This window comes from Bufo bufo, chromosome 2, assembly GCF_905171765.1.
Source record: "Bufo bufo chromosome 2, aBufBuf1.1, whole genome shotgun sequence".
Lineage (NCBI taxonomy): Eukaryota > Metazoa > Chordata > Amphibia > Anura > Bufonidae > Bufo > Bufo bufo.
The window spans coordinates 107,525,687-107,538,923 of NC_053390.1; the positions used below are offsets into that span (position 1 = coordinate 107,525,687).

Genomic DNA, 13,237 nt, shown 5'->3' on the forward strand with positions numbered 1-13,237 from the left:
AAAGATCCCAGGGTTGCTGCTTGTTGTCTATGATGTCTTTGCATATATAATTATGTATGCCACTTCTGTAAATTCTGAGGAAAATAATGCATGTGTTTGTTTCCCTCCCACTTTAGAGGTAACGTTTGTAAGCGGCTCCCATGCTGGGGAATTGATCGTGTGGGATGCTTTAGATTGGTCGGTTCAAGCTTTTGAAAGGAATCTTTCTTGCGTTGCTTCACCACAAGATGTGCCCCCAGAGAATAACCTTCTGCCTCTGCAAGAGGAGGTTTCAATCCAGTGCATTGCATCGGATGGAGAGGTGGGTAGTCTACAAACAATCAGTGGGTTTTTGTATGCCAGGCATAATCGGAAGTGGCTAGGAGCTGGCATAGATTTGTTCTATGATTTGCATCAACTATGGCATAAATTATAATAACTCTGTCAAGCAGTGGGAAGTCCCACCCCATCCTGCTCAGCGGCATCATGGCCATAGTGGTGTAACGATGAAAAAAAAATCTGGTGGGAGCCAAAATCTGTTACTTTTAATCTGATACTGGTAGCATTATATATTCCCCCGCCGTTTGCGTCGACCCTGTTGAGAGTGATCCTTGAGTTTGTGGTAGAATATCCTGGAATTCCGTGGATGCTAGTGGGAGACTACAACTGTACACCAGATGACCGGATGGATAGATGTAGAGTGGAGGGATCTGGTAGATCCCAAGGAAGTTTGGCGTTCTATAACATTACGACAGAGATGGGTTTAATGGATGTATGGAGATTGAGGCACCCGACAGAACGGAAATACTCTTGTAGCTCGTCCACGTATTGTTCTCTATCTCGAATAAATTTAGCACTGGTGAACGATGGAATGTTTAATTCCTCCGATTTATCTTCCCAGGTCGATATCAGACCATTCCATACTAAAGATAAAGCTGGACATGGGGAGGGCTAGAGTGGGGCCGAAATTATGGAAGTGCAATGCAATTTTGTTACAAATTCTGGGGGACCTGACAAGCCCTCAAAGAATATTTTACTTAAAATACTGGTACGACTTCTCCCCATGCCCTCTGGGATGCTATGAAAGCATATCTAAGGGGGCTACTGATAAAGTCTATTAGTGTATATAAAACTAACGTCGGATGTTAAGTTGTTAGTCTTTTTGCCAGAACCTTGGCTATCTAAGGCCATACTCGGCATAATCCACCCAGACCAAACGGGCTTTATGCCTCAAAAATCGACAGCTATTCACATTCGTAGAGTATATACCAGCTTACAAATCCCAGCAGATAATTGGTGGGCATAGGGCCGTTCTGTCGATAGATGCTGCTAAGGCCTTTGACAGTGTGGAGGGGGTGTATCTCTGGGGTACATTGAGATGTATGGGCTTTGGTCAGCGGTTCATTAAGTGGGTGCAGGTCCTGTACACTAATCCAAGGGCGCATATTAGAGCCAATGGGAGTGTGTCTAACTACATCCAGCTAGCTAGGGGAACTAGGCAGGGGTGTCCATTATCCCCCCTCCTCTTTGCTATAGCTATTGAGTCTTTAGCGGCAGCAGTGCATAAGTCCCCAGACATTAAGGGTTTCCAATACGGGCAGATAAATAACAAAATTGCGCTATACCCTGATGATACTCTTCTTTTTCTGGGGGATACGACATCTTCCCTATCGGCAGCTATGTCTCCGATGAACAAGTTTGGCAGTTTGTCGGGCCTCACTGTTAATTGGCAAAAATCAGCGACAATGCCTATTGATGGTCGATACGGGCTAACTATCAGATCCTACTGCTGGGACCCCCACTGATTACTTATCTCATGGCTCCTCTTCTCATGGAGACCTGAGATTTGCTTATAAGGTTCCATCAGGATAACAAGTCTATGTAAAAAATTGTCACCCCAGTCCTGCTCCCTCATGGAGTGTAACACCCCGTAGTTTAACTTGGAGCTTGTAAGTAGTGAAAGTGCGGTTGGATAAATTTAAATTGCCACAAGCTTGAGAGAACTGAAGTCCTGTACTTATGGGGCAGTCAGCTGGGTCTTTTACCATTGATATGCACTGTAGTACCCATTTATGGAAGACATGACGCGCTCTAGTTTTTGTACTTTGGTTTGATGCACATATTTTGAATATATAAATCCAGATTTTCATAGATGTAAATTTATATCCAGTATTTGTTGTTTTATCCTTTCCAGTGTGTCTTTGTGGCTGTATGTAGAAGTATTTGTGTGTACAACCTGCAAACAAAGCGAGTGATTGCTTATCATAAGAACGCCCATGATTCTGATATTCAGCACATGGCAACTCTTCCTAACAGGTAACTTTTCTAAATCCTATATTTTAGGGTTCCCCTACAGCCCTGGTAATGTGTTGTCCATCTTTTGTGTGATGGTAGAGCTACCTTTCATTGAATAACACAGTAGGACATTTTTAGGCCAAGACTTATCAGGCATTTTCTCCTGGCTCAGCAAAACCATAGTAATGTTTGACATTCACTAGCAAGTACCTTCTTGCCCAGGAGTGATGCGGGAAACTTTGTGTCCCATAGCGCCAGCTTCAGTGCCTCCATTGTCTTTTCCATGCTCTTGCTTCTTCTGCTAAGTAGTTGTAAGAAGTTACAAGTACACTTCCCCCTCACTTGTAACGTTGTGTTAGGCCTCTTGCACACGACCATATGCCCAACCGTGACATACGGTCCCGAAGCGGCATTGATCGGGAGCACACAGCATCATAGATTACAATGATGCTGTGGACGTCGGGCCACCCGCGGGACTATTGTCCCGCACTCATAAGATCATGAATGCGGGACAATAGTCCCGCAGGCGGCCCGACGTCCACAGCATCATTGTAATCTATGATGCTGTGCGCTCCCGTACGCACTATCAATGCCGCGCCGGGACATATGGCCCGCTCATGAACCATATGTCACGGAGGGCATACCGTCGTGTGAGAGAGGCCTTAGTTTGCATTGGAGAATGACCTCATGGCTGAAGATTTGTGATCTTTTATGTTGGGAAAACATCCTCAAACATATGAGTGTCATGGTATCTTTTATCAAGGGCTAGAAAGTGCTTTACACCATTTGTTTTTCCTAGAAGTGTAAATTTTAAAGCATTTTTGTTTCCTGGAAATATATATTGATGACCTATCCTCATGCTTAGGTCATCAATAAATGATCCGACTCTCTGCACCCCACAGATCCTCTGTTTGAATAGGCAGCTGCTCTTGGACGAGAGCAGCGAAGTGAAGTGAAAAGGGCGCAGCAGTTGCAGAAAGAGCTGAGCCTCTAGGAGTAACAGCAACGCCCCCGTTGCGCCTAGAGGCTCATTTGCCTATATTAAAACATTTTTCAAAGCAATGCGGGCATATATGTAACATGTCAGCCAGTTTCCTAGGTACAAATCTGCTGACAGGTGCCCTTTAAGTGTCTCTATGGATGTGCCTTAGCTATAAATGAGTGTGCTGGGCTTTGTGTTCACTAATATGCAGTTTATCAGGAATCAGCATTTGACACTTTGTCTTCCAGACAGTTGGTGTCGTGCTCAGAAGATGGTAGCGTTCGCATTTGGGAGTTAAGGTCAAAACCACAATTTCAGGCGGAGTCTGTTGCTGCAGGTAAGCACAGCATATGGATTATTTCTCTAACCTGTTCTGCATCTAATTTAGGGCTCATTCAAACATAGTGTTTTGCAGTCCGCAAACAGCAGGTCCGCAAAACACGGACACCGGCCGTGTGTGTGTGTGTGTGTGTTCCGCATTTTGCGGACCGCACATGGCCGGCACTATGATAGAAATTACTATTCTTGTCCAATTGCAGACAAGAATAGGACATGCTCTATCTTTCTTGCAGGGCCGGATTGAAATGAATGTGTCCGCATCTGTTCTGCAAAATTGCGGGACTGATGCGGACCCATTCTTACGGTCGTCTGAATGAGCCCTAAAGGTCAAGCTATAGGTATCCTAGGTTCAGACTGGCCCACAGGGGAACAAAAGAAGTCCCCGGTGTGCCACTAGTCCACCCTCCCCCCGGCACAAGTGGCACATGGCACAGTACACTGACTGCACAACATACAGAATCTCAACAAGCCCATGTTCATTTCAAAACTGGGCAGATTATCTAACAGACTACCTAGTTCATTATAGACACATTGGGTGGCTGAGACGTTTTCTAGGCACAGAAGGAAGTCAGCCAGTATTCTCCTTCATCAGGGACCGGCCTTCTTGAAATCGCACCTGTGTGTCCATCACACGATGAGGACAGATATTGGTCGAATAGAAGTAAACATTGAAAGTTTCTATTGAGGAATTGATACAGAAATGATATTTGAAAATTGCATAAAAGCACATTGACAATGTAGGACTAGTTCAGCTGAAACTAATGGTACTTTTCACTTGTTGATATGTTGGCTCATTCTGGAAGAAAAGTACTTTTAATCCATATGCAAGTGAGCAGTTAAGTGCACCGAGGGTGTGCCCAGTACAATCTGTGCACCCTTGCTCCTCCTCCTTACTCTGCCAGCCCCTCCCACTCAATTGACAGGGCCAGGTTCCTGCACAGTCTTCTTGTTTGGCCCTGTCGATCAAGAAAGAGAGGTAGCGGCTGGCAGATGAAGCAGGAGGAGCAATGGTGCACAGAATACATTGGGCCTGCTTTCAGTGCACTTAACTGTTCATTTGCATATGAATGAAAAGTAAATTTTCTCCAGAATGAAGCAATGGACCAATCTCGCCACATTGCATTGGAGAAGCCTGGTTGCCCGCCTTCTTCCTTTAGACAATGGCCCCATGTTGAAACGCTTGATTTTCCCCTGCAAAGACATGAAAGCCGGGTCATTTGGTACTTGCCCTATTTGCATATGCCATGGAGCCCATTCGGATAACGAAAGACTATGTGAAAGACTTTGGCTCCATGGCGATTCTACTGTATTAGTTTAGTCTGAGTGCCATTCACCTAATAATATGCGCTCAGATCCAAGCTATCTGGGGATATGTTAAACGTCTATGTTTTATGCAATAGCTGCACAGTTAAATATTATTATGTCTTTTATTGTCTTTTGCTACCATGTGGCTAATGGGGCTTTGCCTCTGCCCTTGGAGATAAATTGGATTACTTCCCAATTATCTCTAGGACAGAAGACATTGTGTAAAACTGTGTATTCTCCTGCCTGTGATAATTACATTAACCCATTGTGTAAGGTAATTGTATCACAGGCAGAGGGGAGGATTTTGTGTGGGAGTGTCTGAGTGTATTGTACGTGGTTATTGGTTGTTTTACAAAACCCTGTGGGTGGTACTAATGTGTAAGAATGTGTATATAAGAACAATAATCCCACAGCTCTGGCTGTCCACTGCTTTACCCTCAACGCAGAGCTTGGTCTCGTTCTTGGGGGGGATTTATTGTATGCTGTTCCAGTTCCAGTGCTGTTCATATGGTTTTTCCTATTTGGCTGTATGCAGCATTCATTTCGTTTCCAGTTCGGGAGATTGGTGTCTTTAGTAGCATTTACCTTTGCATCTGGAAAGGGAATATCTCTTAAACGGCTTTTACCCCCTTTTATGCCCGGGGTGCCGTTACAATTACATTTTTGTGCTAGTCAATCAGTGCACAGCTTTTAAATAGTCGCCATGATAGGTTATCCAATATACTGTAGTATCTGACCCACACCTAAAGGGTCCAAATAAGAGCAAAGCAAACATTATACATTAGAACAGTGAGGATTCCCATGGGGTATTACTTATTTTGTCTTAACCAGAAGATGGCTGGTGCAAAACAAGCAGTTTAACCATGTATTCCAGTCCTATTTTCTCATAGCTTAGGCCCTCACTCTTTGTTTGTCTCTGTCTGTACATGAAGTGCTGCGGAATATGTTATTGATACATTAATAAAGATAATTCTGGAAGGTGTTTTCCAGCACTTAAATATTGATGGTCTATGCTCAGAATGTGTCCATGCTCTGTATTGCAGCTCAGTCCTATTCACTTGAATGGGACAGAGCTGCAGGAAGGGTGCGTGACCAATGGACATGACGTCACAGGCTGGGGAAGAGGCCACAGCGCTCGCTCAAGCACCGCATCTCCTACCAACAGCTGATTGGCGGGTATTAGCAATCACGCCACCAATCTGATATTTATGACCTATCCTTAGGACAGTATAATAAAGCACTCTTCCAATTCATGTGATTTATTTAATAATCTCCATCAAACATGGCATTGCATAGCCATGTTTGATGCAGATTGAATAAATCGCATGAATTGGAAGAGCGCTGCAGATTTCCTTTATTATACTGTCTGGGATTCCAAGCCAGAAATCAAAGGCTGCGTGCACCAGGCTATCCCATTCCTGGCCCATAACAAGTTTGGTAATACGTTGTGCTGCTTGTTCTCCTATCCTTAGGACAGGTCATCAATTTCTAAGTCCTGGGAAACCCCTTTAATTCTGCCCAAAAGTCTCAAAATATATTTCACCTATAGATCCAGAGATGGAATTAGCTTGTCTGCATATTTGGTATTTCACAATTTTTTTTTTTTATTTTTTTTTTAAATTCTACTCCTTGTATTAGGCTTCTTCAGTATGTGGGCATTTGGGAAACCAAGCAAACAGTCTAATCATACAGCGAAGAGGGCTGCAGAAAGTGGAATTATAGCCTCGCTGGAGCTCATCGGTGATCTGATTGGACATTCTTCTTCTGTACAGGTAAAGGCAGATGTTGTCAATTTAGGGAAGGCAGCGACGTGTAGGGTACTGTTTGGTATATAAAAGCTAAAATGCAATAGAGGAGATTTATTAATACGGTCTTAAATTTAGACCGTATAAATCTTGATGAGAGGCAGAAACTATTGTACATTTGTCACATTTGGTGAATGCTGCTAGACTTATCCTCTGGATTAGGTCTTCATCAATATCAGATCGGGACACCCGGGACCCCTTCTTTCTAGGCCATGTGACATCACCATACATGGGTCACATGTCCTAGTTGCAGCTCAGCCCCGTTCAAGTCAATGGGGCTGAGCTGCAATACCAAGAACTGCCTCTATAAAGTGTGCGGTGCTGTGCTTGGTGAGCTGCCGGGAGCGGACTGCGCTTAGCAGAGCACCTGTCTGTGAAGGGACTCTCTGAAACAGATGATTGGCGGGGGTGCTGGGACTCGGGCCCACAACTTTCTGAATAATTCCCTGATCATCAGGGAGGTGAGAGCTGCATTTACAGGCAGTAATCATCTCCTCTGTATGGGACAAACAGTCACTACAGCAATTGAGTCTTTGTTTCTGGGCAGCAGATCCCTCTTTACACAGGACAATCCGCCGCACAGAAATAATGATTTTAGATCTATAAATGAGCGATTTAAACCAGAGTTTTGGAGTGTTTTACTTAGTAAATCTCCATCCATATGGTACTTTTTATGCCTTGTAGAAATAGGGGATCTAATTCTAGACTGAGCCCTTTAAGGCTAGGTTCACATCTGCTGCAGAATTCCAGCTTTCTGTTCTGGCATATGAACAAAAAATCGGAATCGCTGGATCTGGTATACACCAGACACCACCGGCGCCCAACAGATCCCATTGACTATAATGGAGTCCATTGGTTCTCTGGCATTCTGCTAGACAGCTGTACTTTATCCTGGTACTGCATTTAAAAACTTTAAGGTGGTAACAAAACATGGTGGACAAATTTGCCACACGCAAATCCGCATCATATCTGTCCCACGTGGACATACCTTAAATTGTCTAGCTAGACATATAAGACATGCTGTCTGAATGCTATACTTTTCAACAAAAAAACACCCACAAAAAACGCTACACAAACTTAACAATGCAGATTGTGTTTGCGCCGTTATCTTAGGACTTTATGGACTGATACTATGATTCCCTCTAAAACTTAAAAAAAAAAAAAAATACTTATTTGAAATAAAGGAGCAATGTGCAGGAAGAGCCCAAGTACTGATATTCCACTTCTAATGCCAGGGCTCAGGTGCTTTCTGCTGACATTGTGATTTTCTGCAAGCATTCACTCAGTCTGCTGATCCGGTCTTCGGTGTACGCAGCCTAACATTTAGTAAATAGTCTGTAGAGAATATCAGGGCCCATGATCGTGAAAATAAAATAATTCAGGATATTTTTGTAATAAAAACATTGAAAAGAAAAACTTAAAGGGGTTCTGCAGGCCTATTCTCCCACCCACTGAGATTGCACTGCGTTCTGAGCAGAAGAGTTGTCCAATCCCGGCGCGTATCGCGCTCTGGTCCCGTTCTGATGGAGACCTGTGGACGATACTTGCTGGGCGATGAATCTCGGAACTGGAGGGAGATTCTGCCTGCACAACCTCTTTGAAAATTATTTTGGCATAAAATTTGGTTTCAGTGGTAATATTTTAGCAACCGATATTTACATGTGAGCATATGATCTAAAAACGGTTCATGTTTTGTGTCTATAACTAGATAATTTGCTTCTCTTTCTCCATTCAGCTTTTTTTTATTGTTTCCTGCTACGTTTTATTTTTTTCTAGATGTTTCTGTATCTTCAAGATCATGGTCTGGTGACGTGTTCTGCTGATCACCTAATTATCCTTTGGAAGGAGGGAAAGCGAGAGTCCAGACTGCGCAGCCTGATGCTCTTTCAAAAACTGGAACAAAATGGAGACTTACAGGCGAGGCTCTCCCTACACTAAACCATGTAGTTACTGTGTCGCCCAGTGTGGAGCAAAGAGCAAAGCTTGTTTTTATTTTCAGTGTTAATTTATTTTAAAAAAAAGAACTTCTTAAAGGCTGGTTTCACACAGGCATTGCGGGAAAAGGTGCGGGTGTGTTGCGGGAACATGCGCGATTTTTCCGCGCGAGTCCAGAACATTGTAATGCGTTTTGCACTCGCGTGAGAAAAATCACGCATGTTTGGTACCCAAACCTGAACTTCTTCACAGAAGTTCGGGCTTGGGATCGGTGTTCTGTAGACTGTGTTCTGTTCTGTAACATGGTTATAAGGGAAAATAATAGCATTCTGAATACAGAATGCATAGTAAAATTGCGCTGGAGGGGTTAAAAAATAAATAAATTATTTAACTCCCCTTAATCCACTTGCTCGCGCAGCCGGGCATCTCTTCTGTCTTCTTCTTAGCTGTGTGCAGCAACAGGACCTGTGGTGACGTCACTCTGGTCATCACATGGTCCGTCACATGATCTTTTACCATGGTGACGGACCATGTGATGACCGGAGTGACGTCACCACAGGTCCTTTTCCTGCACACAGCTAAGATTAAGACAGAAGAGATGCCGGCTGCGCGAGCAAGTGGATTAAGGTGAGTTAAATAATTTTTATTTTTTTAAACCCCTCCAGCGCTATTGTACTATGCATTCTGTATTCAGAATGCTATTATTTTCCCTTATAACCATGTTATAAGGGAAAATAATAATGATCGGGTCTCCATCCCGATCGTCTCCTAGCAACCGCGCGTGAAAATCGCACCGCATCCGCACTTGCTTGCGGATGCTTGAGATTTTCACGCAGCCCTATTCATTTCCATTGGGCCTGCGTTGCGTGAAAAACGCAGAATATAGAACATGCTGCGATTTTCACGCAAAGCACAAGTGATGCGTGAAAATCACCGCTCGTGTGCACAGCCCCATAGAAATGAATGGGTCCGGATTCAGTGCGAGTGCAATGCGTTCACCTCACGCATCGCATCCGCGCGGAATACTCGCCCGTGTGAAAGAGGCCAAAGGCATTCTCTGGAGCTTTGACTAAATTCTAGCTTTCAGACAACCTGTGATGGGAGATTCTTTCACAGTTACTTTCAGATTTTGTGGTCTGAGCTGTGCTCACGTCACCACCTGACTGGCAGCGGGCTCTTAGGGATCATTCATATGGCCTTATGAATGAGTCCGCATCCGTTCCGCAATTTTGCGGAACGGGTGCGGACCCATTAATTTCAATCGAGCTGCAAAAGATGCAGACAACACACCGTGTTCCGTTCTGCGGCCCCGCAAAGAAAAATAATAAAGCATGTCCTATTTTTGTCCGCAATTGCAGACAAGAATAGGTATTTTCTATTATAGTTGCGGTCATGTGCAGTCCGCAAATTGCAAAAAGCACATGGCCGGTATCCGTGCTTTGCGGATCCGCAAAACACTAGTTGTGTGAATGCGCCCTTACACTGATGCCTCGACCGCATCTTCTCATGTGCCTTCCTGTTCAGCTGCATATACCATATACATTGACCAAGAAGACAAAGGATCGTATCTGGTTGAGACATTAGTGGAAGAGCCGCCAGTCAGGGGGTGACGGGCGTACAGCCCAGACTGCAGAATCCGCATTGTAACAGAATGGGAAGTAATCCTTTCACATATTGCCTGAAGGTTAGAATTTAGTCAAAGCCGCGGAGAACCCCTTTGGGATTAGAAGATGATGCTGCCAATGAAGGCCTTGGGCATTTGGCTTTCGCAATAATTTTATTTAGATAAAAGTATTTTATTTTTTACCTTTTTTCTGTTAAAGGGGTTGTCTTTCTCCAGTAAATGACATTTATCATGTAGACAAAGTTAATACAAGGCTCTTACTAATGTATTGTCATTTAAATTTTTCCATCGTATTGTACACTGGAGTGATGGCCACCGCTGCAGCGTAGATACCACCGGAGCTGCTGCGCATGCGTCCCTATGTGCACTCCCATGGTCTTGGCTACTAGAGACCAGCTCTCTTTTCCATAGTGTACAAGCACGACCACCACCAATGGATTACAGGGTGGTTATAAGCCCTGGAAACTAGCACTGTATAATGTGATGGAAAATGAATCCAGCCAGCAAAGGAGGCAATATGGACAATCACAATACATTAGTAAGTGCCTTGTATTAACTTTGTCTACGTGATAAAAGCAATTTGCTGTGAGACATTCCCTTTAAAATTTGTTTTTGATTGTATAATGCTATTACACTGTAGCTACAATGTCCGTAACCAGCGTAGAATGAGTGGAAAGTGTGCAGTCTGAGGCTATTTTCTCATTTGCATTGTGTTTTTTTATTAGGGCAACAAGTGCAATGCAGTATGTGACACGTATGTGAACACAGTCTTACATCTGCTTTTGGCCCTGGTTAAGCCCTGATTCTTCTTGTAGAATAAAGAGAGCCTTAGGCCTCATGCACACGACCATAGTTCTGGTCCGCATCCGAGCCGCAGTTTTTGCAGCTCAGGTGCAGACCCATTCACTTCAATGGGGCCGCAAAAGATGCGGACAGCACCCCGTGTGCTGTCCGAATCCGTTGCTCCGTTCCGTGGCCCTGCAAAAAAAATAGAACATGTCTGTTTTGCGGACAAGAATAGGCATTTCTACAATGGGCCACCCGTTCCGCGAATTGCAGAAGGCACATAGGATGCCTCCGTTTTTTTAGGATCCGCGATTTGCGGAACGCAAAAAACGGAACGGTTGTGTGCATGAGGCCTTAGGGAGATGTCCTGCCATGGTTGAGAAATACAGCCAGAAAACTTTCCAACAGCTAATGGAAGTTACAGGAGATCAAATAGTCTGATGGTATAACACCAATTTATTATGTTCAATATGACACAGAGCTGTGCGACCTGAGCATTAAATATGAAAGGACAACTGCAGCCAAATCTAAAGTTACCCCAATACACCAGTCCACAAAACTAAGATTTAGGCCTCGTTCACACTTCAGTGACTTGGTCAGTTTCACAACAGGTCAATTTCCACACAGGTACAATCTGTGTGAAAACGCACGCTTTGCTGGTACAGTATTACTCTGTGGTTTTTCTGCACAAGAACCCACATGGTAAAAATGTGCGTAATCCAACACGTGTGCAGATACCCTTTAGGTGTGTTTAGATGGAGGATTTTTGTCCCCTTTGTGTTCCATGGCAGAAACCGCTGTGCTGTTCTGCGGGTTCTGTCATAGATTTTCATGTGGTCCCTCTGTAGGTTTAGCTCCATTCAAAACAATGGCAAGTGGTTTTGGTGCAGATCCTGCCCAGTTTTCAGCGCCGAATTTGCGCAAAAAAATACAGTGTCTGAACATACCCTTAGGGTGATCTTGTCATTGATCTGATGGTGCACCATCTAGTGGTTTCAAAAGAGCATTACAATATTATTAGAACAACCTGTATGGAATACTTACCAAATGCCACTGTCGACCTTATCCACTCCAGTGTTTTTTTCAAAAATGATCAGCATAAAGCATACATGAGGCATACCCACAGGCTCCAATGCAGTCTCTTCTGTATATAAATCTTGTTTTAGGAGTCGAGGTATAGTCATCAGCTTTGTAGCTTTACCTACATTTTATGTTTGTTCTAAAGAGGAACATTTTTACATGTATGCACTGCTGATAACCACTCATTCTCTATGTGCCACATGTTCTTGTGATAAATTCATTAATGTATTAATGCTTCCACATTTCAGTGGTTTCTGACAAGTGGGGTTTTCTGTTTCAGATGTCCTTATGCTCATTTTACTGATATGTGACATTGAATTAAATCTTTTTTTACAAAAATCCTTGTCTGGTTTGTGTGCCACTATTAATTACCTATACATAATATAACTTGATATACAGTACACATAACAGCACATTTCTGTGTGCTATAGGTTCTGTCAGTGGAGTCTCCGGAGTGGTGGGTGTTTTCAGATTTCAGATCCAGTATTAGGCCGAATGCACACGGCCGTGTTCCGCGGCCGAGAGTGGTCCGTAGTATGCCGGGCTGGATTCCTGTTCAGAGCAGGAGCGCACGGCGTCATTGGTTGCTATGACGCCGTGCGCTTCATGCCGCCGTTGCTGTACAGTAATACACTCTTATAGATCATACGAGTGTATTACTGTACAGCAGCGGCGGCATGAAGCGCACAGCGTCATAGCAACCAATGACGCCGTGCGCTCCTGCTCTGAACAGGAATCCAGCCCGGCATACCACGGACCGTTCTCGGCCGCGGAACACGGCCGTGTGCATTCGGCCTTATACAATGTCTATGGTCACAGCTGCTTCAGAAAGCCTCCATAGTTCAATACCCACCCTTCCAGGAGATTTAAAGAGTCATTGTACTTTCACACAATTTCATTTAATAGAGAATGGTGTAATTAGCACCATTCTCTATTTAAAAAAATAAATAATCTGCCTGCATCCACCTGAAAAAGCTGTAAAATAGTGGCCCCCTAGGGGTCTCACTTCCACCTAACTTGTAGTCCACTACGTGTTGACAGGCAAGATCCGTCCCTAGTGACAGAGACACAGAGGAGAAACCTCAGCCGTATACAACAACTGCTTCT

General features: G+C 43.9%; 1 protein-coding gene across 1 annotated transcript in view; it reads left to right on the top strand.

Moving 5' to 3' along the window:
• Positions 1-9,929, top strand: part of WDR41 (WD repeat domain 41) — a 50,465-nt gene extending 40,536 nt beyond the window's left edge. Inside the window, exons 9-14 of the mRNA XM_040421394.1 lie at positions 117-301; positions 2,174-2,295; positions 3,505-3,593; positions 6,539-6,672; positions 8,482-8,739; positions 9,691-9,929. Coding sequence (XP_040277328.1) covers positions 117-301; positions 2,174-2,295; positions 3,505-3,593; positions 6,539-6,672; positions 8,482-8,643 — 692 coding nt within the window. The 3' untranslated portion in view covers positions 8,644-8,739; positions 9,691-9,929. The remainder of the gene's footprint in view (positions 1-116; positions 302-2,173; positions 2,296-3,504; positions 3,594-6,538; positions 6,673-8,481; positions 8,740-9,690) is intronic.
• Positions 9,930-13,237: the final 3,308 nt, after the last annotated feature.